The sequence below is a fragment of the Spinacia oleracea genome, chromosome 3 (assembly GCF_020520425.1).
Source record: "Spinacia oleracea cultivar Varoflay chromosome 3, BTI_SOV_V1, whole genome shotgun sequence".
Classification (NCBI taxonomy): domain Eukaryota; kingdom Viridiplantae; phylum Streptophyta; class Magnoliopsida; order Caryophyllales; family Amaranthaceae; genus Spinacia; species Spinacia oleracea.
The window spans coordinates 37318990-37342276 of NC_079489.1; the positions used below are offsets into that span (position 1 = coordinate 37318990).

Below are 23287 nucleotides of genomic sequence, written 5' to 3' on the forward strand. Positions count from 1 at the left end.
AGGCCTAGGCGTCTAGCGTCGAAACGGCTATCTGATGGGAGATACGGCGTTTGAACCAGGAAAAGTCTTTCCCGTCCATAGACTGATCCAACGCCTTTTGGGCACTCTCAAAGATGGACTCCTCGCCCAACTTGAAAGAGCTGGCAGCCTCCTTGCGCACGGCCTCAATCTTCCCCTGCATGGTCTTGAGCTGACCCTCAAGAACGCTCACCTTGGAAGAGAAATTAGTCACCCGCTCCGAGACGGAAGAGTACTCCTTTCTCAACACGGTCAGTCGCTCCTCATGCTCCAGCAACTTCTCTTTATACTTCTCGGCGTCCTCCTCGGCCTTTCTCAGAGATTCCGTCTTGGATTTGATCTTCTTGTCCGCGTCCAAGTTGATCAATCTGGCCGTTTTCTCAGCATACTGCTCATGATTCTCGATCTGGTCCTTGTGCTTGAGCATCTCATATGCATATCAAAGCGATAGTTCCTACTCTCGGCACAGCGAATAAAAAGCTGCCAAAGACAACATAGGATTAAAAATAACGTACATATATAATCATAACTACAAAGATCCAGGAGTAAGTGTCTCACATCAAGGACGAGGGACTAAATGGACCCAAAGAATCCCAAGTCAATCCCGGGGAGTGACCTCACATATTCCTCAGGGATGGCCGCATACACGTCCGCAAGGATCTTATCCTTCGCCTCTGAGCTAAAACCGGCAGAAGGGGGATGCTCCCCACCTCGGCCCACCGCATCCGCTTGAACATCTCAACTAAACCAAACGCCAAGATTATCAAACATCGTGGAAATCCCAACTTGACACGACAGATTTAGAGTACAGAAACACTAACCAATTGGCGAAGCTACAGGAGAAGTAGAGGCATTATCAGTAGAAGGAGCCTCAGCTTCCTTGCCTTTACCCTTGTCCTCCTTGGACGAGGTGGTGGCGTCAGCAGCCTCAGCCTGTTCGACTGCTACTTCGTTAGCAGCTGCTCCGGCAGCAAAATCCCTTTCGATGTCCGCCTGGGAAGGGACCTCCTTTTGCTCAGGAGGAGGAATGAACGTCTGGGTAGGAAGAACCTCTCCCTCAGCTAGGGGAGCGGACGGTTTTGATACCGACGGCTTTGTGCCAGCATCGGCCGTACCCATCTTCTTAAAGAAGGGCCGTTTTGGCTTAGGAGCCTCCGTCGAAGATGCATGACGCTTCTTCGTAGCTGGCAAAGTGGGTTCCTAAAGATGAAGGAAGTCAGCGACCAAATCATGATCAGGAACGAACAGAGGCAAAAACTTAAAAATAATAGATAAAAATTACCTTGGCGACGTCACCAGAGGCACCCTCGTTGGACTTCTTGGAGGAGTCCTTTTTCTTGGCCTCCACGGCCTTGAGAATGTCCTCAGTGTACACCTCGGACAGCCAAGCAGGTACTTCCACTACACCCTTGTCTTCAGAGGATAGGAGATCCATGGCAGAACCTACAAAGCCAAGGGTTAGTAAAAAAAAAAAAAAAAAAAGTGAAAATCTATGGGGAACTACCTCTACTCAAATAGGAACAAAGACCAACGGCCAAAAGAAAGACTATATTGGTGAACTGGCCGACATGGGGAAGCCAAGCATTAGGCACCCAGGCATGGCTCTTTGACGACAGCCGATACATCTCGGCCTGGAACAAGGGCTTCACTAGTCCCCACTCTCTGGACGAAAGGCGAGGGTAGGCGTCAGCTTTAGACAAATAGCGGGGCCGACGATTCCTCCTAGTAAGACGTCTAGAAAGAGAGATGTCTTCCATTCGAACAATAGACCACTTCTTCCTCCACCAAACCCAACTAGAAGTCTTACCCACCACCGTCTTATATCCCAAACGGTTGTAAAGGGTGAACCACCCCTGGGGAGAACGAGAAGAAGGGGCAATGACTACGAGACGAAGGAAAGCAGGAAAGGAAGGGGTGACGCCGCTCAAAGCACACTTGGCAATAAAACCAAAAACGTTTGCCCAGGAGTTAGGCGTCAATTGAGCAAGGCAATGTCATACCCCTCCAAAACGTCCATCACAAAGGGGTGCAAAGGAAATCTAAGACCCAACCTAAAGGCAGCAGTATAAACAGCTACCTCTCCCTGGGAGAGTTGGTCCACGGAGTCATGGGGTCGAGGGCTCCTAAGACTAAAACCTGGGGGCAGAAGCGCTTAAAGTCACGTCTCTGCTCCCTCAGGTACCTCAGCCATTTCATGCTGGGAAAGATATCGGAAGGAAATAGATTGACGTCCTCCTTTCCCCGGACCATGGGAGGAAGGTTTTTTGCAAACTCCTCGTCTGAAGAGCTAGAGGAGTCATCTTCAAAATCCTCGCGTGAAACGCGGGGACAGCATGCCACATTCTTCCTTCTTCTAGGGGAATGTGCCGTTCTTATGGCCCCGTCTCCTGTATTACGGGAGGAGCGGAATCCACTCCTACTTCCTTGGGACGGGTTCGAAAAAGGAACCATATCGTCCCCCTCTCGCGGTGCAGCCCATACACTCACGTTGGCTGTTTGTCTAATTCGAGCCATGCCGTCCTGCATAAGGGACACGACGTCTGACTTTAGCAAAGGAATGAAAGAGATGGGCGTCATAACCCCCAAGACGCCTCCACAGAACACTATAAACAATAAACAAGAGAGGTCCCACAAGCATACAAAAAATAAAGTTTTGATAGAGAACTTACCAGAAAATGATCAAACCGAGGAGAAGTCTTGACAAGTCCTCTAAACCCTCAAGAACACTGGACAACGAATCCAAGAACACTCAAGCGCAAGCACAAGCAGATCTTTGGCAGAACGAAATTTGCTTTCTCTCTCTAAGAAAATTGCTCTGAAGTAACAAAAGAAAAATGAAAGAGGTACTGAAGCTTTTAAAGGAAAATCTAAGCTCTGGAAAGCCATCACACGTGGCGCTCCCTCCGATCAAGCAGCCTACCCCACAGGGACAAGGGGCATCCTCCTTGAGGGGCAAATGATGTGGCCTAAAAGAATGTCACCTGACTGAACTATTAAAGCCCAGAAAGAAGGCCCAAAAGCCCGCCAACGGGCTTTTTTCAACTTCACAGGGCCAAGGCCCAAACGATTAAGAGGCCCACTTGGTCCAAACCAAGCCTCCAAAAAACTTAGCAGGACACGTGTACTGATCTTGCATAAACACTCAATCATGCAGGATCAGTTCCCGAGAAACCCTAGCACTATAATTAGTGTAGATCCCTAGGTAAAGGGAATTCAATTCATTCCCACCAACCAAAACTTACCTTTGCTCTGCCTTCTCTCTACAAATTATTTATCTCTCTAGCTTATACTTACTTAAGCATCGGAGGGAATATTCCTACGGGAATATTCTTGTTTTGCAGGTTGCCAGAAGTTCGTGTCAGGTCATACTTGATACCTCCGAGGAACGCGTGTCACGTCAGCACCGTAAAAGATCCCACAACAGTTTTCATGGAAAATGATTTTTCCCTTTACAATCATTTTAAGTTGTTTGGTTGGGTAAGGGATGGAAAACAATTTTCTATGACTCCTCAAAGGTGGAAAACCCTTTTCCATTTGAAAAGGAGGGAAAACCATTTTTCCTTCTTTCCTCCTTAACTCCCTCTCCTTTCTTCCCCTCAATCTTCACCATCTTCTCCCATTTTCCTTTAACGTACCAAACAGAGAAAAACTAGTTTATAATTGTGTTTTTCCTTGAAAAATATTTTCCATGGAACTAGTTTATAATTGTGTTTTCCCTTGAAAAATGTTTTCCATGGAACTAGTTTATAATTGTGTTTTCCCTTGAAAAATGTTTTCCATGGAAAATCATTTTACAATGAAAACGTTTTACGCCTTACCAAACGGAGCCTTAATGGAAAATCATGTCTAAAGTACCGCGTTTAACCTCCCACCATCAACCCTCTACATCGACATGGTCATTCATTAAGCGGTACTCGTACAGTCTTACAGAGTAGTTTTTTTTTTTCTTTTCTTTTTATGTCAATACAAAAACGCTAGACTGCTTTCCTAGCACAAGAGGCTAGCTCTTACAAAGTAGTTGTAGTACATTTGTTTGGGAGAAAAGGGGGAGGTTGTATTTAGCAGCAAATGCCAAAATAAGGTCACTATTACTCAAGCTGGCAATAATCAAGGCAAAACAACAGTTACTATAAAGTTTGAATTTCTCAGTGTCATTTGAAACCAAACAGTGAAATTTAGACAGTAGTAATAATGCAGAAAGCCTGAAACTACCAAGAACTTAAAAGAGCTCAAAAAATGAACTTATTCACACAAACATTTATCTATATTCTATATACGGTTCATTAATGCAAAAAGATCATGTCCTTTTTTTTAATAAAAAATCTACTTTTTTTGTTATCATTATCTAATTAATGGTTATATGGATGGGGAAATAAGAATCAAAAGATCAATAATCAAATTTTAAAAAATCATGAAATTATGAGAAACTGGACACAGCATCACATGGGAATTGCACAAGAATGTCACGTCCATTTCTACATAGCATGCCTCTCTTCTCTGTGAACCTTAAATTCTACTGTCAGCCCCTAAAAAGCTTTTTAGTCCACATCCTACAACAGTACAAACTCCATGAAAATCTTCCTACTTTCGGAGGCCCCAAAACTTTATGCTCTAGTTAGGTTTCGACATCATTCATACTACCTCACAACTTGAGGCTATTACAGGTTTTAACTAGCAAATCAACAAGAAGCAGCAAAACATGTCGCATCAACAAACACCATTACTGGAACAACCAAATAACAACCTTTCTCGCTCAACCCAAACTACAAAGGGCTTCTTAGATAATACTATAAGCAACTTAGATGCCAGATTCCCATTCCATAAATAGTGTAGTCATCTTTTTAACATGACATGAAAAGGCATCATTTTTACCATTTCAGTGGCCATGATTATGACACGCCGCTTCTCTGTTAGTCACAGCCTTCACTGACTCAGATATTGATGGAGCCCCAAAAATGATACTTGCACAGCCAAAGGTCAAAACTGTTCAAGAAAATGCAATTTCAGTTACTCTTTTCTTTACATCTATGTCTATAATGAAAGTATCTGAACATTCATGTTAAAAAGAATCCAAAGACATACTCACAGGGAAAACCAATTATAGAGCTTAAACCTTGGGGATCTAGAACACCCAAAATCCATGCAATGCTTCTTCTTCATCAGCTAATGAATTATAAATAGCTATCACAAGCCTGCATAATTATAGTTCATCATTGGTAGAAAACAAGATGAACATAATAAACACACAGTACATAAAGCCCACCCCCTGCCAACATCTGAGAAATTGTTTTTAACAAAGGTCAAAAAATAAAGGGAAACCAAGTATTTAAATGCTGTTTTGCTAGAAAATGTAACCTTCCTTATTAAAAAGAGGGTTTTCTTAGTAAAAAATAAAGGGAAACCAAGTATTTAAATGCTGTTTTGCTAGAAAATGTAACCTTCCTTATTAAAAAGAGGGTTTTCTTAGTAAAATATAGGTAGATCAAAGCACATTGATAGGATAATGGTTGGGTCACGTAAAACATCATAAAGATATGCATCAAGTAAACAATGCAACAAATCCAAAATTCACAAAAAATCTTGAACCATGTAGATTCCTTGGCACTTTATTGTTTTCACACTTCCGCTCATGATAAAAAGATGCACGGCAAGGAAAACATTAACATCATTACAATTTACCATACAGAAGCCAATCATTAAAAAAAAAAACTTCTTGTTTGTCCTAATCCATTTAAGTTGAATGAAAATATTGCAACTTTGTTCCTAACAAAATACAGAGGGGGGTGGAGCAAGATCCTAGAGACGGGACAAAGAATATATAACTGATGCAAATTCCAAGATTTTCTTTCAGGTTCAAATTTACAACGCTCTAAATTGGTTACACGTTAAACAGAAAATATCTAAAACTCTAGAAAAGAGGAACGGATATCTAAATCTCCATGCTTGGATGAGAAGATTGACAAACTGGAAATGGAGCCTGCCGGAAATCTACGACCAAATATCAAGAGAAAACATTCAGAATTGATCTAAACATGCTGTAAAATACTCCCTCCGTGCCCTTTAGTTTGCCCCATTGGGGTTGAGTTACTTTTTAAATTTTGGTTCGGTGGAGTTGATAAGAGACCAAAGGGGTGGGACCAAAAAGTTGTGGTCCCCCAAGGTCATTTTAGTATGGGGCAATTCTTTAGGGACATCCCAAAAAGGAAAATGTGGCAAACAAAAGGGACAGAGAGAGTAGATATTAGGCAGAACGCAGGCATATGGGAGCACACACACGTATACATATATATAAATCAATTACCTGAAAATGACCAAGAAGAAAAACAATAAGTAAAGGCCCAGCTTGATTAACCGGTGTTTCTTCTCAACACTAAGTGCTCTGAAAATCTCTGTCACGTCTACAAGATGCTCTCCCCTAGCAAACCTGCATATTAGTAGGAATTTAAGAGTTAATAGTGACACATTTTCATATCAAAAGTAGTAAGATGTTTCATACTTCTGCTTCAACTTTTCTGCAGTTCATTTGCCATTTTCTTAAAGAGAACAGGTAATATACAATCTTCATACAACACTCACGGCTTGAAATGTTCTAGATCTTGATAATTCCTGAGGCAGAATGCGTATTTAAATAGGTGTCTCCCAAGTCCTAGAATCTATAAATTGCCAAGTTAGACATTTACCAACACATTAAATAAGGACAATGGAAATATCATCTTTGAGTTCTTGACTTCTTTCATATAATTTTAAACAAGGGAAAGGCTTAGAAGTGCCAAAGATGGAGCAATTCTAAAAGACTCCTACCATTGTTCCTAAAATTGGATGTTCAATCCTATAAAGTGGATACTTTTGGGTGGTCTTCAATCAGACAAATCCCATAAAGGGGGGGAGGGGTTGTAAGCAAAAACTCCATACTTAGATAACCCTTTGGATCTCTGAACTGCTCACAATATTCTTTTCAATAATATTGTCAACCAAGAGTTCATTAAGAAAATAACTTCTGCAACTCAAGAACGAAACCAAACAATGCCAGAATGTCAAATATAGAAATCAGAAAAGGCTAATGTAATAAATCCATCAGACATAAATTTTGGGGGTTAGCCAAAAACTATAAGTTCTAAGATTGGTTTCTTTTTTATTTCTGGCTCTTTCAACGCCATAATGGGAAAAATAGTCCTAGAAGTGTCTACTTCATCGGCACATTTGGGCACTTTGGTTGTCAAGGAACACTACCATTGCTTCGGTATTCGCATTGACTAAGAAAGGCCTTAATCAACATGAAATTTTCAGGAAGGATGACCGCAACTCTCTGCAATTTCTCCATCCTTCGGAGAGTGACCCAGTGAACCCACCTAGATTCTACAGAGCTATCACTAACGATACTGGCACTGACGATCAGATAGCAACAATACTAGTGGAAAAAATAAGCGAAATGCTTGGGAAGATCAACGGAGAATAGATGGAAGAATTTCGGGTGGAGCTTCATCAGGAACTACAACTAGTGCGCTACAGGATGAAACATTAGCTTGCCTTTTTGGCATGCGTTGAGCACTGCAAGCTGGTTTGCAAAGAATTGCTATTCTCACTGATCATCATCAGCTGGTTCATAAGCTTTTGGGGGAAGATTCGATTGTAATGTCCATGCTATGGACAGTAAAGGATATCAGACGCTTAGGAAATGCTTTTTCATGGTGCAGATCACAAGGTGGAGCGTCAACGAGTTCATCAAGCACATGCTCTAGCACAACAGGCGCTTCTCAAGGTTTACTTTCTTTTTCTAATTTCATTTAACTGTTCTTTTTAGTTAGCTGTTGTCAAAAGTAAAATAAAGTATAGTGGTAGTTCAAATTGGTGGGTTTCTTTTAAAAAAAAAAAATTTGCCAAAGAGGAGGTTTTCCACGTTAATTCTTCTTGTATTCTTTGTGATTCTTATTTGTCATTTCCTGTCTATTATTCCGCATTATTACACTGTTGATTGCACAGTTTATAAGCCCCTGATCCCAACAACTTCATCCACAGCCACCGAAACCTGATAATTGAAGGACAGCTGATCTATATAAATGTTTAAACTGCAGAAAATGGTAAGTGTATTACAGGTTTAGTTTCATGAGTCATCGAGTCATCCTGACGTATCCTTCTCTCATCAAACAACTTGCACAACATCTACACCAGATTGGTACCACAAATAAAACATACATCAACCTTCCCAAACTCCATCCACGTCTTTGCCTACTTGCTTAAGAGGACTGATGAAGAGGAGAAAGTCAGAAACTACTTTTCCAAGTCTTCTTGGGGATTTCCACTTAAAATCTCTGAGATTTTTTTTTATGATTCTTGCTCTTGATTTACGCATTAGAAATTGATAGTAAACCTCTAATACATAATTCATCTCCCACGGGAACACTGAGAACCAGTGGGACACTCAGAAGTTCTGACACAATAAAGAAAAAGGCCTACGTTAAAATCTGTGCATGAAAATGCAAAATATATCCACAAATCCACGCACATGCTATGTGTACCTATACTTGACATGTATGCTACTCATACACACTCAACTAATCTGGTGTCCAACATTATCAATGTTGCTACACCTAAGACACACTCACTCACTCACTCTGCCGTAGTATCATGTACCACTCTGGGCACCCTCTCCTTGTTTTGGAATGGAATACAAAGACAAAAGTTTTGAAAGAGCCTTCGTTTCAAAAGGTGCAAGGCGCACAAAGGTGCAAAGGGTCCCTGGAATCCAGGCGCAAGGAACAGGAGCAGGTTCACTTTTTTATAGAACTTCTATTTTCTTTATTTGTGGTACTTATTTTTCTGCACAGAAGGTAATTAATGCTTGTTGTCTCACAGCACGGGTAAAATGTAGTGAGAGTAAAACTAAAAGTGTTTTGAATAAAAAATAAGAGGGGGAAGGCTTCACGATTAAAATTAAAAGTGTTTTGAATAAAAAACAGAGCCCTTCACGATTCTGCACTCTCCTCTAGTTAATGAGTGTGCTGACAAAGTCACAATAAAAAATTTAAAAAAAAGGAGAATAAAAAAATAGTGGAATGAAGAGAAGGTGGGACTAGGCATCCATTTTTTGCCAGCCACAGCTTCTTCATTAGGTGTCCTCACCCCAGGCAGAGTTAGTGAGCCGACTTCCAGATCCAAAGAGATAAAGAAAAAATGGAAATGAGAGAGAGAAAGAGAAAGAGAAAGAGAAAGAGAGAGAGAAAGAGAAAGAGAGAAGAAGAAGAAGGAGAGAAAAGGAAGACGAAGGAGATAGAAGAAATTTCATACCTCTGGTTTTCAAATTATTCCTTTCAGGGGGCGTTGTGTTTAGTATGTGGGAATCCCGTTTGGGGATTAAGTGGTGGGATGGGGATTGGTAGTTGGCAATTAGTAAAAATATGGTAATTGCTTTGTTTAGTAAGTGTTGGGAATATATTGGGAAATTTACAAAGTTACCATTAGTATTATACTCTCTTCTTTAGTTTTATTAAGGGTAAAAGGGTGTCTTGCTCCAATTTCATTCTCATCCCCTAATACCAATCCCCCCAGTATTGAATCCTTAATAGAAGGGATGTATACCCAATCTAATTCGCACCTCTTATTCTCAATCCCCTCAAACAAACATGGGATTAAAAAATCCCATTCCCACCTTTAAACTCCCACAAACAAACACCCCAAATACAACATATTTCTCTTTCCTCTTTTCATTAATAGTATGTTTGAATGGAATTAGGGATTTTGGGGTTTCTCTCTCCTCAGGTATTAAAGTGAATGGCTGTTGCAAACTCACGTGTTGTTTTTTCAAAAAAAAAATATATATATTACACATCAGTTATTCACAGAAGGCTTGCGTCTAGAGCCCAGAAAAACGAGCACAGGTGCGAGCCTTATGTAGGTCTGCTGACATGCGCCAGCTCCCGCACCTTACTGCGCCTTGCGCCTTGGCGCACTTTTTAAAGCTAAGGGAAGAGCCGAAGAACAAGACTTGAAATGGTGAAAAGATTGATATTTGCACAACTCATCTAAAGTGATCCAAATATCTGCAGCAATGACATCTCAAAATGAGAGCCGTGATTAGACATAATACGCAGATATTCAAAACAAGCTGAAGATATGAGGTAGGACCGGAAGAGTAGCACAACGTAACGACAATTGAAGCACTGTAATATCATAGAGGCAGAGGAGCATCTGGTGGTAAGAAGAGTGATAAAGTGCAGTTTGATGATTCTGAAGTCTGAACACCAACTTGGCAACTTTATTCTGTCTTTGACAGAACATAAAACCCCCACTGAGAAGCATTTTAATTTTATTCCTGAACACTCGTCAAAATTTTAAAATTGATGCAAAAATGTAAGTTTATCCGACTATCCACAATCCATTCAATAAGCCAATAATGTCCAAAAATAACAAATGTAGAAGAAGTTTGTTCTACTTGCTACTTGGATACTCATCCGTATCGAGATTCAAACCAGTAAGAGACTAATCGAAATTGCAAATTTGCAACAACAACGAAAGAAAATCTGGTAATACAGATGTCTTGGACTGATGACTGATGTTCGATTCTTGCCAATGCAATTTTTTTTTTAATTTCATTCCTAATTTCTTTTGTTTTTCAGAAAACAGGGTAATCCACTAATCACACATCATACATTCATACATATTTTTAAAATTAAGTTTAACTTAACTATTTGATATTGGCCCCCATAATAAAAAAAATTGGTTCCGCCACTGAAGGTATTCACATTATCACTACTTCACATACAGGGTGGACCCACGCTTTTAACAATGCGGATAAGCTGAATTCAGCTAACCGCATTTTTCTTATGGACTCGCATCAACTTTTGCATGCCTTAGGGAGTACAGATTATGCAAAGATGGGGATTAAATCATTTTTTTATTTTCAAAAATGGAAGTTGTCCATAGTAAGAAACAAACTTTTTTGGAATTTTTATAAAAATGTAGAGGGTATACTTCGCCAAAAAAAAATGGCTCTGATGGGCTTCTGTGTAATATTTTAAACCATGTGTTCTGTATAGTCAAAAAGTTCCAAAATTCCCTGTCCATTGCAAAAGAAAAATGTCTGCTGCAAAGAAGTGCCCAACTTTCAATGAATAGTTAAATATCAACCTTTATTGCCAATTTTACAACATATAGTGAACACTTTGGAGATAAATCTAATTGATCTCTAGATGTACAATTTGGAGTTGATTGTATGTATCCATCATTGTCACTCAAACAATAACTTTTACAGCATTCACTTTCTTTGGAACCTTAAATGTCCTTAGAACCCGTGCATAGGGGAGTGGAGGAGGGCTCTTCTCAAACTAGTTATTGGAGGAGTTACAAATCTTACAAGACAAAATCAACAAAAACGTTAATCAAATCCTATCACAAAAGAATCGTTGGAACCTTAAATGTCCTTAGAACCCGTGCATAGGGGAGTGGAGGAGGGCTCTTCTCAAACTAGTTATTGGAGGAGTTACAAATCTTACAAGACAAAATCAACAAAAACGTTAATCAAATCCTATCACAAAAGAATCGTTGTTTGGATCTGTATTCCTTGAGTGAAAGTTTTTACCCTTTAAGTTCACATCAATTGGTATCAGACCACTCAAAGAAAAAGTGCACTCAACAAAAAGAGATCCAAACAACGATTTTTATGAAACAAAGTAACAAATTTGAAATTGAATCAAACGAACAAGAACTCAGAACTAAGAACTCAGAACTAAGAACTCAGAACTCAGATGGATTATGGACGTGGGATAAGGTGAAGGATGGAAATCATTAGATAGATCTCAATAGTCGCGTTATTGAGGGCACAAAATTCATGGTTTGTGTTTGGTTTTTAACTTAACCTGTGATAGCAAAGCTCATAAATAAGAATAATAATTCTCAACAAAACTCTTTTCTTTTCTTCATAATTTTGTGGCCTTTAAATAGGCTTACAAACTCATGTCAAAAAGAATTATATGACTACTAAAACACGCATCAAAAGAAACCTAAAACAAGTCTCGATCAAGTCAAACTTTGACCCATAAACAAAAAAAATCTTAAAGAAACTAGGAAATGAAAAACAAATCATGACTTAATTAGGAACGAGAAAACTAAAAACAAATTCTAAACAAAGTAGGGATTGAAAATGACAAAAGGCAAATCCTAAACGAGTTGAGAATTGAAATGCATGAAAACCAATTCTTGACTGAACCAGGAGTTAAAACCACGAAAAACCCACACCAAATCAGTGTAAAAAACGTGCTAGCTAAAAGAAACGACACACAAACACTAATATAAGAAGAACCATGAAATTGCACACATCACCTCCCTTAGGCAAATAAAAAGGCGCTTTTCCCTATCGTATGCTAGCATAGTAGCATACACTGAACCGATTTAACTTTAAAAGTTCAAAATTGCATTGATGTCAACTTGTACAGAAAGGCTATACATGTATACAAAAGATATACATCAAGATCACCCCCATGCACTATCAAAATTAGTGTAGCGTGCGTGCGGCCTAGATCATCTAAGGGGATCCCGCATACAATCAACAATTTTGACTTAAGCTAGCACCAAGCTTAATTGTACTCTCTATTCCTCTATTCCTCTATTACTACTGAGGGCATAATCAATCATGTCATCCTCAATCCTTTTTTCCCTTGTCAATATAGAATCATACCTACCACTAACTCGAACATCAAACAAACAGGCCATATTTGATTTTAAAAGATAGTCCATCGTAGGTATATTTATCTTTTTTTTTGTTCTAGGTTTTACCACATGGTAAGTCGATATACGTCAGGAACATCCCCATGCACCCACCAAAAAATCCTCAAGAAAATAGCCTTTTAATCATTAATCCACACTTTAGTAGTGACAAAATATTCCGTCTTCATTCTTACGTAGTATAAGTGTATATATAATATATGTCAAAACTTATGCAACTGAACCGGGTGTAAAACCAAAATCAAACTCGAGTCTCACTTGTCACTCATCAACATAGAACCCAACACATAAACTCCTTGGCATGACCAACAGATTATTAACAATTCTACTCATTGATAAACCTTAAAGAAAATTAATAAACCACACCAAGTCTTCCAAACACACTTAATTGTGCATTGTCCATCTATCAACTTCGTGTGCATTGTCCATCTATTAACTTTGCTCTAACGGAACCCCCTTCTACAGTCCCCCACCCCCTCACCTTCTTAGCCAAGTCCAGTTGGATACTTGGATATTCGGCAATTCTAGTCATTCATAAAACCTAAAGAAAATTAATAACCACATCATGTCTTCCAAATGAACTTGAACCTACCCACTTTTTAACCATCAACTCCGCTTTTACAAATCTCCTTCAGCCGTTTCGCCCCCTCACCTCCTCAGTAAATCCCAATTAGATATTCGGCAATTATACTCATTTTATAACCCTAACGAAAACTTACAATCCACAACAAGTCTTCCAAACGCACTAACCTGTGCACTGTCCATCATGAACCCTGCTCTTACGAAAACCCCTTCAGCTGTTCAGTTCCGCCCCACACCTCCCACCATACCCTATATTCTAGGGTATATTTTAACAAATACAATCCAAAACATGAAGTTAAACTACCAATAAAACAAAAGCATAACAACAACCACTCATTAAAAATCAGATATAAATACGGAACCAACTTAAGTGGTACTTACAATCTTGCATGATAAATGGCGACAGGAAGAGTGACGAGAAACATGAAGAAATGGCCTGTAACAAGAAAAAGAGCACAGAAAGCTGCCTGCAATCCAAACTCTGGTAAAATCAAAGAATTGATATTCGCTGCCGTTTCGTATGGATTCATATAATCCGCCTCCAAATCCGACAAACATATCAGCTAACATAAATCGCAAATTCACAATGTATTAAAATAAGCACTAAAATTAAAGAAAACTTGGGCAACATCAAAAGTTGGAGAATTAGGGTTTACAGAAATCGGAGTAAACCTGGTAGATGAGGAGAACGAGGAGAACGATGTTGGAGATTAGGGAAATTAGCCATAAGATTAAGTCCCAATGCATGGTTTCAGTGAAGATTGATACTGAACAACTTAATTGGGGCTTGAAGTGATGATAGTGAGGAGGGGGAAAAGTTGCAGAAGAGAAAATTGGGAAAGTATGCGGAGAAAAGGAGGTGGAAATTGCAGCAGAAGAGAGAATGTTTTTCCGTTACAGTTCGGTTGTAAGTTCAACCGCAGTTGCAGCTCCGCCCGGTCAATTTCTATTATTGGCGAGCAAATCGCATGTTGGGTATTTTTGTAAATAAATTGTCAAAACATACCATTTAAAATATTAAATATACAATATTATTTTATATTAAAGTTATTTTCTTTTATTTTTATTTTTTAAAATATCAAATAGATTGTATATGCAATTTTTAGATTGTATATTAGTTCATTATATTTACGAGAATGTTACTTGATTGGCATATTTCGACAATTAAGTTTAGAAATTTTTTCTGTAATGGCGATGAAATAATAGGTAAGATTAATAGCTGGGGACATGGGCTTCTATGACTACATATTACATGCACCGTGCCTATATCCACCCAAAACAAAGTAATTGAAAAAAAATTGGTAAATGGTGGACCACACTTAAATGAATGGGTTGGAAAAGAGTAGACCACACTTACTTGCTATCCACTTTCAACGTTTGTATAAATATTATCGTTGTTGTATAAATATTGTTATTGTTGCATTAAAATCTGTATACCCACTCAAAAAAATAAGGAAATGCAATGGGAACACTTAAAAGAATGGGTAAAAGAGCTGTCAACGATTGTATAAATTGTCATTGATGTATAAATATTGTCATTGTCTTATTAAAATAATGTTTTTGTTGCTGATATTTTAGTACTTTGTTTGACTTTTCAACATATTACGTGAAAGTATCATTTTACCCCTAGGTATGGCATTTGCCCACTATCCCCCAACAATATATCATCCCTCGTGAAATAATGAGTGCGATGAGGAGAACTTTTGCTTTTAGGCCACCGTATGAAATAATGAGAGTTTTCTACACAGTCGGTCCACTTGATCTCCTTGATTTTGCGGGAAAATAAATAAAATAAAATTAAGGGTTTGTTCTTTTCGCCTAAAAGAAGGGTTTTTCCATGAAATGATTTTAAATTTTCGTATAGTGCATTAAAATACCCATTAAATTTTCAAAATAAACCAAATATCCCAATTTTCAGAAATTCAACAAATACCCAAATTTTAGACAATATTTTAATGCTTCGTTAATTGTTTTATGTTTTGATTAAGAATTTAGCTCACTAAATAATCAAACCAACATATAAACAACTAGATCCAAAGAATATTAATTTTGAAATTGTCTTCCAAATCAAACACTTACAAAAATCTTCGAAACTAAGATAGTAGGTTTCCGCCAAAGCGAGGTGTTATTTTTGTATTCCTAAATAGTAAGGTATCCCAAAGGAATACGTTGATTGTGGTTGTACCTCAAACAATATTGGTACTTGTTGTGGCAAAGGAATAAGTTATGGCCTTAACTTGTTAACCAAGAGTAGTTTGGAATTACGAGCAATTGATTTTTGCTTACCTAAAATCTTAAAAGGATTAATAAAAGCCAAAGCATGCTTAAGACTTAGAGACTTTTAGGGTATTGGATTCGTTTCATTCTTTACAATGTTTTGTTTGCATGAATGAAATGTTTAATAGCTTTAATGACTGCTTTTTTTTTCTAGTTATTAAAGGATTATAAACGGTTATTTATTGCATTATCTTTTCAATTGTATAATGTCTAAAATAACAATCAAAGCATTAGAAATTTCTGGACGTCAAGTTAAACTTGTCAAATTTTCTTGATTGGGAGAGGAAGCTTCATCCAGTCCTCAGATGGAATAACATTGAATATGTTTTTAATCATCCCATCCCCAGCTATTACTCAAAGGACAAGACTCTTGAAAAACATTGTATGTGGGAGAACCACATGACGCTTGTGATGAATCTTATTCTGGGCTCTATCCCAAAAGAATAGAGTGATATATTTGTTGCATACGAACCATGTGCACTTCTAAGGTATCTCAAGGATATATATCGTAGAATATTCCAGCACAATGGTCAACACGTTGACCAGAATGTTTTTGAATTGGTGAATTCATTCAGGAGTCTAAAACTTGATGCTCCACTAGGTTGTTGCTTTGGGGTCGAAAGAAAAAACGCAAGTGAAAGAGTAATTGATGTCGAGATGACTGTTGGAACGCCACTTAAGGCTCATACGAAGAAAATGGTTGGACTATTCAATCGCCTTGAGCTACTTAGTGATCCATTCCCATATTCCACGGCTGCGGGAATTCATACTGGGTACAAGAAATTCTAATTACTATACTTCTCTAAACGAAGAGAAAACACTATTAGTGAGCTAACCAATATGCTTCATTAATTCTAATAGGACTTTGGAAAGGATAAACAAAAGTCACTCAAAGTTAAGAGTAAGAAAATAAATAAATAAATAAATAAAGGTTCAGGGGAAGATCCAAAGCAAGGTTGCATCTTTATCTACTCCAGGAGGGCAAGTGGCGCCTTCTAAAAGACATATGAAGATGGATCTTTCTCCTTCTACGGAGAAATGCTTCTATTGGGATGAAATTGGTCATTACAAGAGAGATTGCCCAAAGAGAAAGGAAGATGAGAAGAGCGGAAATATTGCTTCTACTTCAGGTATGTATGTTCTACATTGTAGTCTTGCTACTTATACTACTTGGGTATTGGATACTGGTTGTGGCTCACACTTATGTTTCAATTCACAGGGACTAAGGAGCAGTATAAGGCTTGATAAAGGTGAGATGGATCTACGCGTGGGAAACGGAGCAAAGATTGCTGCATTAGCCGTAGGATCTTATTTTATATCTTTGCCTAGGGTTTTGTTTTCGAACTACAGAACTCTTACTACGTTCCTAGTATCACCAGAAACATAATTTCTATTTCAAGTTTGGATTCAAAAGGTTTTAGTTTTCAATTTAAAGACAATAGTTGTTCTATTTCCTTGAATGACATGTTTTATGATTCTGCACAACAAGAGAATGCTCTATATGTTCTTGATACGAACAAACAAATCTTTAACATAAATTCCAAAAAGGCTAAAACAAATGATTCAGATCTCACATATATGTGGCATTATCGATTAGGCCATACAAACATAAAGCGCATAGTACCGACTTCAAAAGAAGGGACTTCTAGAATCATTCGACTTGGGGAGAAGATTACTCAATGCGAATCATGTTTACCTGGCAAAATGACAAAGCAACCTTTGTCAAAGTTGAGAGAAAGAGAAAGAGAACTAATAGGGCTAACACATACGGACGTATGTGGGCCTATGAGTTCAAAATCTAGAGGTGATTTCAGCTACTTCATAACATTTACGGACGATTTCAGTAGATACAACTATATTTACTTAATGAAACACAATTCAGAATTGTTTGAGAAATTCCGAGAATTTCAGAATGAAGTAGAGAATCAATTTGTCAAGAAAATCAAAGCTCTAAGAACAGATCGAGGAGGTGAATATCTTAGCCATGAGATTAATGACCATCTTAAGGAATGTGGCATTCTTTTTTAATTGACTGCTCCGGGGATACCTCAATGGAATGATGTGTGGGAACGAAGAAACGGGACCTTACTCGATATGGTTAGGTCAATGATGGGTCACATCGAACTTCCTTTATAATTTCGAGGATATGTGTAGCAAATAGCAGCACTCACACTGAATCATGCTCCGTCAAAAGCTATTGAAAAGACTCCATAAGAAAAATGGACTGTGAAACTGCCAAATTTATCTTTTCTCAAGATTTGGGGTTGCGAAGCATATGTCAAGCAATTAATTTCGGACAAGATAGCACCTAAATATGAAAAAATTTCTCCGTTGGGTATCCAAAAGAAACTAAGGGGTATTACTTCTACAACAAGTCAAAGAACAAAGTATTCGTTGCTCTTGACAGTGTCTTTTTGGAAAGAAATCACATTTCCAAAATGACAAGTGGGAGAAAAATAGACCTCGAATATATTCAACACGAACAACAAATCGAGAACTCTTTGGAAGAAGTTCAGATGGAGAACCTTCAAGGTCTTTGGAAGAGCCTATGGGAGTAGTTCCTCAAGGCGTTGTTTCCCCTCGTAGATCACTTAGAACTAAGTTTCGGCATCATAGATGGATCGGTGTCCTCTTAACTGAAAACTTAGAACTTCTCATATTAGACAGTGATGAACCTATGTCCTACAAGCAAGCTATGAGGAGCCCAAGCTCCACAAAATGGTTAGAGGCCATGAAATCTGAAATAGACTCCATGTATGAAAATCAAGTTTGTGATTTGGTTGATTTGCCAGATGGGTTTACACCTATTGGAAACAAATGGGTATTCAAATTAAAGAAAGACAAAGATGGAAATGTATCTGTGTTCACAACTTGATTGGTAATAAAAGGTTACATACAAGTTCACGATGTTGACTATGATGAAACCTTTTCTCCAGTTAATAGTCTATTTACACTATTAACGACGAAATGAAAATTTTGTCGTTACATAAAGGAGGCATATTTGCTGAAACATTAGAGCGCCACCTAAGATTACCATTGGTTTCGGCCAATGAAAAATAAGATTTCTAAATTATTTCTGAATTAAAAAAAATCAAGTGCCACGTAGATAATTAATTATGTGCCACGTAGATATTTTGATTAATTAATTACTATTATACACAACTCCATCCAAAATCAAACACTCTAATAATTAAAAAATAAATATAAAATAAAATTCATCCAAAATCAAACACTAATCTAAAATAAAATTCATCCAAAATCAAACACTAATCTAAAATAAAATTCAATCTAAAATCAAATACTAATCTAATATAAGAGCGCCACGAAGGAAATCTAATGCTTTCGGCCAATGAAAAATAATATTTTGAATTAAAAAAGCCGAGTGCCACGTAGATAAATAATTAGGCGCCACATAGATATTTTTTTAGTTAATTATTAATATTACACATATACAATTTCATCCAAAATCAAATACTCTAATAATTAAAAAATAAATATAAAATAAAATTCAATAAAAAATAAAAAATAATCTAATCTAATAATTCCTCCGTTCCGGAAATATCGTACCATGGTTGAATTTTACTCTTCTAACCATTACTTTGACTCTTAATATGTCAAATCGTGTGTAAGTAAAAATTATAAAAAAATAATATTTAGAAAATATATATCGATATGAATCTAACATGGCCCCACATGACTAAAATTTCTTTACGTACGAATCACAAAAAATGGCCAAAGTCGTAGTGTGAATAGTGTAAAAAACAAATGGTGCGATATTTCCGGAAAGGAGGAAGTATATATATATAAAGGGGAGTTTTTTGGACAGATTTTGGAGTGCCACGTTGGATGGCCATGTCATTAAGTATAATTTGAAACAAATATTAGATACAAATAAAAATGAAAAATAACTTTGACATAGTTTATTATCTGTTTACAATCTGAGTCCAAAAAACAAAAAGATAAAATTTTGTAAAATAAACAAAAAGATAAAATTTTGTAAAATAAAAAAAAAAGATAAAATTTGCAAATTAACAGAAGATAATTAAAATTATCAGATTTTCAATATACGGTTCTTTTTTGGTTGATGATCTATATATAAAGCAAGAGGTGATACGAAATATTTGCTAAGCATCAAGAAGAGAGCACTAACCTGTTTCTGAAACCTAGACTCGTGGTTCTCAATCTCTAATTTTAGCCCCTCAATTTCAAAATAAAAATATTATTTGGTCGTCAAGAAAGAATAATCTTCTACTCTTCTACTGCCTACATCTACGTTGCTCAGATTTTTCAGAAGTATTGGGCTGGTTAAAGCATCCAAAAAAGATACATCAACCATTTTTACAGTGTCCTTCTATTTCTCACAAACTATGCTTCTCGAATTGCAATTCCCTTGCTCAAGCATATTCTGCTTTTATAAAATTAAAGAAACAAAAATGATCAGATGTTTAAACCAAGATGGCAAAAAGCATTTTGATCAGACATAAATTCTAATAAGATGAAGCTCTTACTCAATCACTAGCTCGCGAATTTCTCTTCAAGATTTTTTATCTTATTTTCAGAGACATCATGCTCAAATATTAGCCCCTCAGTGTCAGAGGCAATCCTTCGAAGATGTTTTAGACGACTGACCAAAAATTCAACTTTCATCCCAAGATTTTTAAGGGACCTCCGAGTTTAAAATTTTAGTACTATGTGTTTTTCTCATTCCTTATTAATTAATTATGTACATGATAGTTATCCATATAGCCGTATCGATTGGAAAGATTGGACCAAGAAGCCCCAATCTAGAGCCAATTCTTGGTTGTGCAACAGGTGAATATATGCTTTACCCAACTTGAATGCAACTCCTCTCTTGTGTATTGACTTACGCTTCAATTCTTACATGTCGGTCCTATGCTGATCATGGTGGGTGGAAAAGATCTTATGAGGGACCGAGTCAAAGATTATGCATACAGGATAAGCAAGTTGGGTAACAAGGTCGAGTATTTTGAGTTTGAAGGTTTGGAGCATGGCTTCTTGGCTAACAGTTGTAACCTTGAACCAGAACTCAACTCAACAAAAATATTCTATAATTTTTTAATGGAATCCTATAAAATTATTTAATATTGCTTATGTACTTCTAGGTATGATTAATTTTATATTTATCTTTAGTATCATCCAATTACAAAAAATATAGGATAAAAATTTCACGAAACGTATAACATATTTGTGTTGTTGTTGTTGTTGTTGTTGTAGACCTGATCAAATGGCGGGCCGGGCCGGGCTTGAGCGTAAAAATTCAGCCCGCTATGTCGGGCCGGGCCGGGTCGGACCAAGATTCGGGCCAAAATTTTGTGCCCGAACCCGTTATTTTCGGGCCGGGCCTACCGGGCTTTTCGGGCCTTTTTTGGGCCGGGCCAAATTTATAACTAAAAAGTGTATTTTTGTGTTTCCAAACCCGCCCAAAAAAAATAAAATTTTCGGCCCGGGTCCGCCGGGCCGGAAAATTCTGCCCAAACCCGCAAAAATTTCGGGCGGGCCGGGCCGCCGGGCCGGGCTCATCTTGATCAGGTCTATGTTGTTGTTGTTGAAGAAGGGAGGCAAAGCCATTTGTGGTTAAAAAGTTGACATCAAAGATAAATATCCCCGTCCCTGTCTCCCTCTCAATGGAAAAAATAAAAGATTAATATGAAAAATGCAAAAATATAAAGATTGAATCATGTTGTAAATTTAATTAGATGTCTATCTTAAGCCGTCTATATTCTTTTATGTGGAATATTTATTGTTGTTGAATATATAAAAGAAACAATCATTATCCTTTAATTTGAATTGCGAATTTCTTAATACAAACCTTATGATCGAGTAATATTTATGCACGGAGTATATAGAATGGTGAGGATGGTTTCTTCAACATTTGGTTTTATGAATAATATGACATTGAGTGCTAAAGTTAAAGTTATATGAATTGTAGATAATAGATTGTTTGATGAAAATCCCGAGATATCATATAGTAATTCGGATTTTTTAATAAAAACCCGTGCATCGCACGGGTATCAAAACTAGTAAAAAATAAAACTTATATTTTTTATATGCCCGTATGTATTAGTATAAATATAGTTAAAGAAAATAATTTGGAATTTTTTATATATCCGTGGAAAAAAAAAGTAATTTAGATTTTTTGTATGTTTTCTGAAATACATAAAATAAATGTTTGATCAGTAGTCTAATACATATCAGGTGTAGTACCAATTGAGATTGACATGAGTAAGGGTCTATTGCTCCTTAACCAAGGTCTCAGGTTCGAGCCTTGGATATGGAAAAAATCTCAAATGGGAGGAATGCTGCCCATCGAGGTACTCATGTGAACTCCCTGTAGGGGAATACAGTTAAACATAATAACATATGCGGAACAATCCCCAAAGCCAGGAAAAATGTATAAAGCACAGATTAAGCAAACTTACATTCGAAGCGTGTTTTCCACAATAATCTGTCAACGAACACGAACAAAGAACTCCACTTGCCGTTCCTCTACTTGGTTCACCGACACGATCAGATCCGTCTTGATAATCGTACCTTAGACAATCATTCAAGAGTTTGTGCTTTTGGGAAGAACACATCCATGGAGGCTAGAGAGAATTAGGGTTTCTCTCTCCTCCTTAGGGTTTGATGTGTAATCTGATTTTTGCATTAGGTTATTGGAAAACGTGAGATGGATTAATATTATAACCCTTAGGTTATAATATCAACCGGCCAAGGCACATAGGCCATGCGCCAGCCAGCCCCGTCCGTGCAAGCCCACACGCGCACAGCCACACAGGCGCTGGGCCTTGGGCCGCGCTGTGTGCGCTGCTGCTGTTGTTCCTCGCATGCGCGCGCGCGCCCAGCCAAGGCTTGGGCCTTGCGCGCTGGCTCGCTGCTATGCCCAGTGGGCCTTGCGCGCTGGCTCGCTGCTATGCCCAGTGGGCCTTGCGCGCCTTGGCTCGTTGGGCTGGCAGCGTCGCCCCTTTCCGTATCCGCGATTAATATATTTCCGATATATTATTTATCGTTTCGTATACGACGAATCACCGTCGTACGATACGATTTATTCGTTTCGCCTAGCTTACGAATATTCGCAATACGATATACGATTCCGATGCAAGGTTGTATCGTATAATACGTTTCCCAACTAATTCCAAAAAAGCTATTAAATGAATTTCCGATTCATTTAATCCGGTGATCTGTTACGTGTCATTGGTGTGACCTTGTAGGTTCAGTCAAGAGTAAGTTGTGAGTTCAAATATGCATTAGAGCTCACTGATCGGAAGCATTGCTCCAGCTAGCTGTTCCGATCACTTCATCTCACTGAATTAATTGTTCGCAATTAATCTGAACCTTGGTATTAGACTTAATGCACCTTGGTGAAGGACACATTTCCTTCAATCTCCCACTTGTCATTCAGACAAGTGTGCATCCACATTCCTTTGTCACTTAGTGTTACTTACTGAACATAAGGTAAGATCCAAGCCATCCTTATTAGGTCCAGAAGTGTTTCTCGGATTATAGAGTTCAACTGTCAAACTTTTGCAGAAGGTTAAGCCTAACCATTCTGTGCACGGCCATGCATTTTACAGTATCTAACTCTCCGAGAGGCCTTGTTACACAACAACACCATATCCTATCAAAGATAGGAGGACAATCCATTCTTGCAATCTATGAACACTCACTTTAATTC

General features: G+C 37.8%; 2 protein-coding genes across 4 annotated transcripts; both read right to left on the reverse strand.

The window, feature by feature from the left end:
- Positions 1 to 366: 366 nt before the first annotated feature.
- LOC130468951 (uncharacterized) lies at positions 367 to 2051 on the reverse strand. Its single transcript, XM_056837999.1, has 4 exons — positions 1301 to 2051; positions 840 to 1218; positions 577 to 760; positions 367 to 498 (listed from the first exon to the last, which is right to left on the reverse strand). Exons 1-3 carry the CDS (start codon positions 1451 to 1453, stop codon positions 636 to 638), a joined length of 657 nt encoding a protein of 218 aa, XP_056693977.1. The 5' UTR covers positions 1454 to 2051; the 3' UTR covers positions 367 to 498; positions 577 to 635.
- A 2358-nt stretch (positions 2052 to 4409) lies between these two features.
- LOC110800784 (protein cornichon homolog 1) lies at positions 4410 to 14252 on the reverse strand. 3 transcript variants are annotated; one of them, XM_022006108.2, is made up of 5 exons: positions 13990 to 14251; positions 13699 to 13880; positions 6320 to 6442; positions 5101 to 5210; positions 4410 to 5001 (listed from the first exon to the last, which is right to left on the reverse strand). In XM_022006108.2, the coding sequence occupies exons 1-4, from the start codon at positions 14062 to 14064 to the stop codon at positions 5141 to 5143; spliced, it is 450 nt and encodes a 149-aa protein (XP_021861800.1). In that variant the 5' UTR covers positions 14065 to 14251; the 3' UTR covers positions 4410 to 5001; positions 5101 to 5140. The 3 variants fall into 3 exon arrangements, with proteins under 3 accessions (XP_021861800.1, XP_021861799.1, XP_021861798.1); XM_022006107.2 differs by having other exon boundaries at positions 5105 to 5210; positions 13990 to 14250; XM_022006106.2 differs by lacking the exons at positions 4410 to 5001; positions 5101 to 5210 and adding an exon at positions 5671 to 6006 and having other exon boundaries at positions 13990 to 14252.
- Positions 14253 to 23287: the final 9035 nt, after the last annotated feature.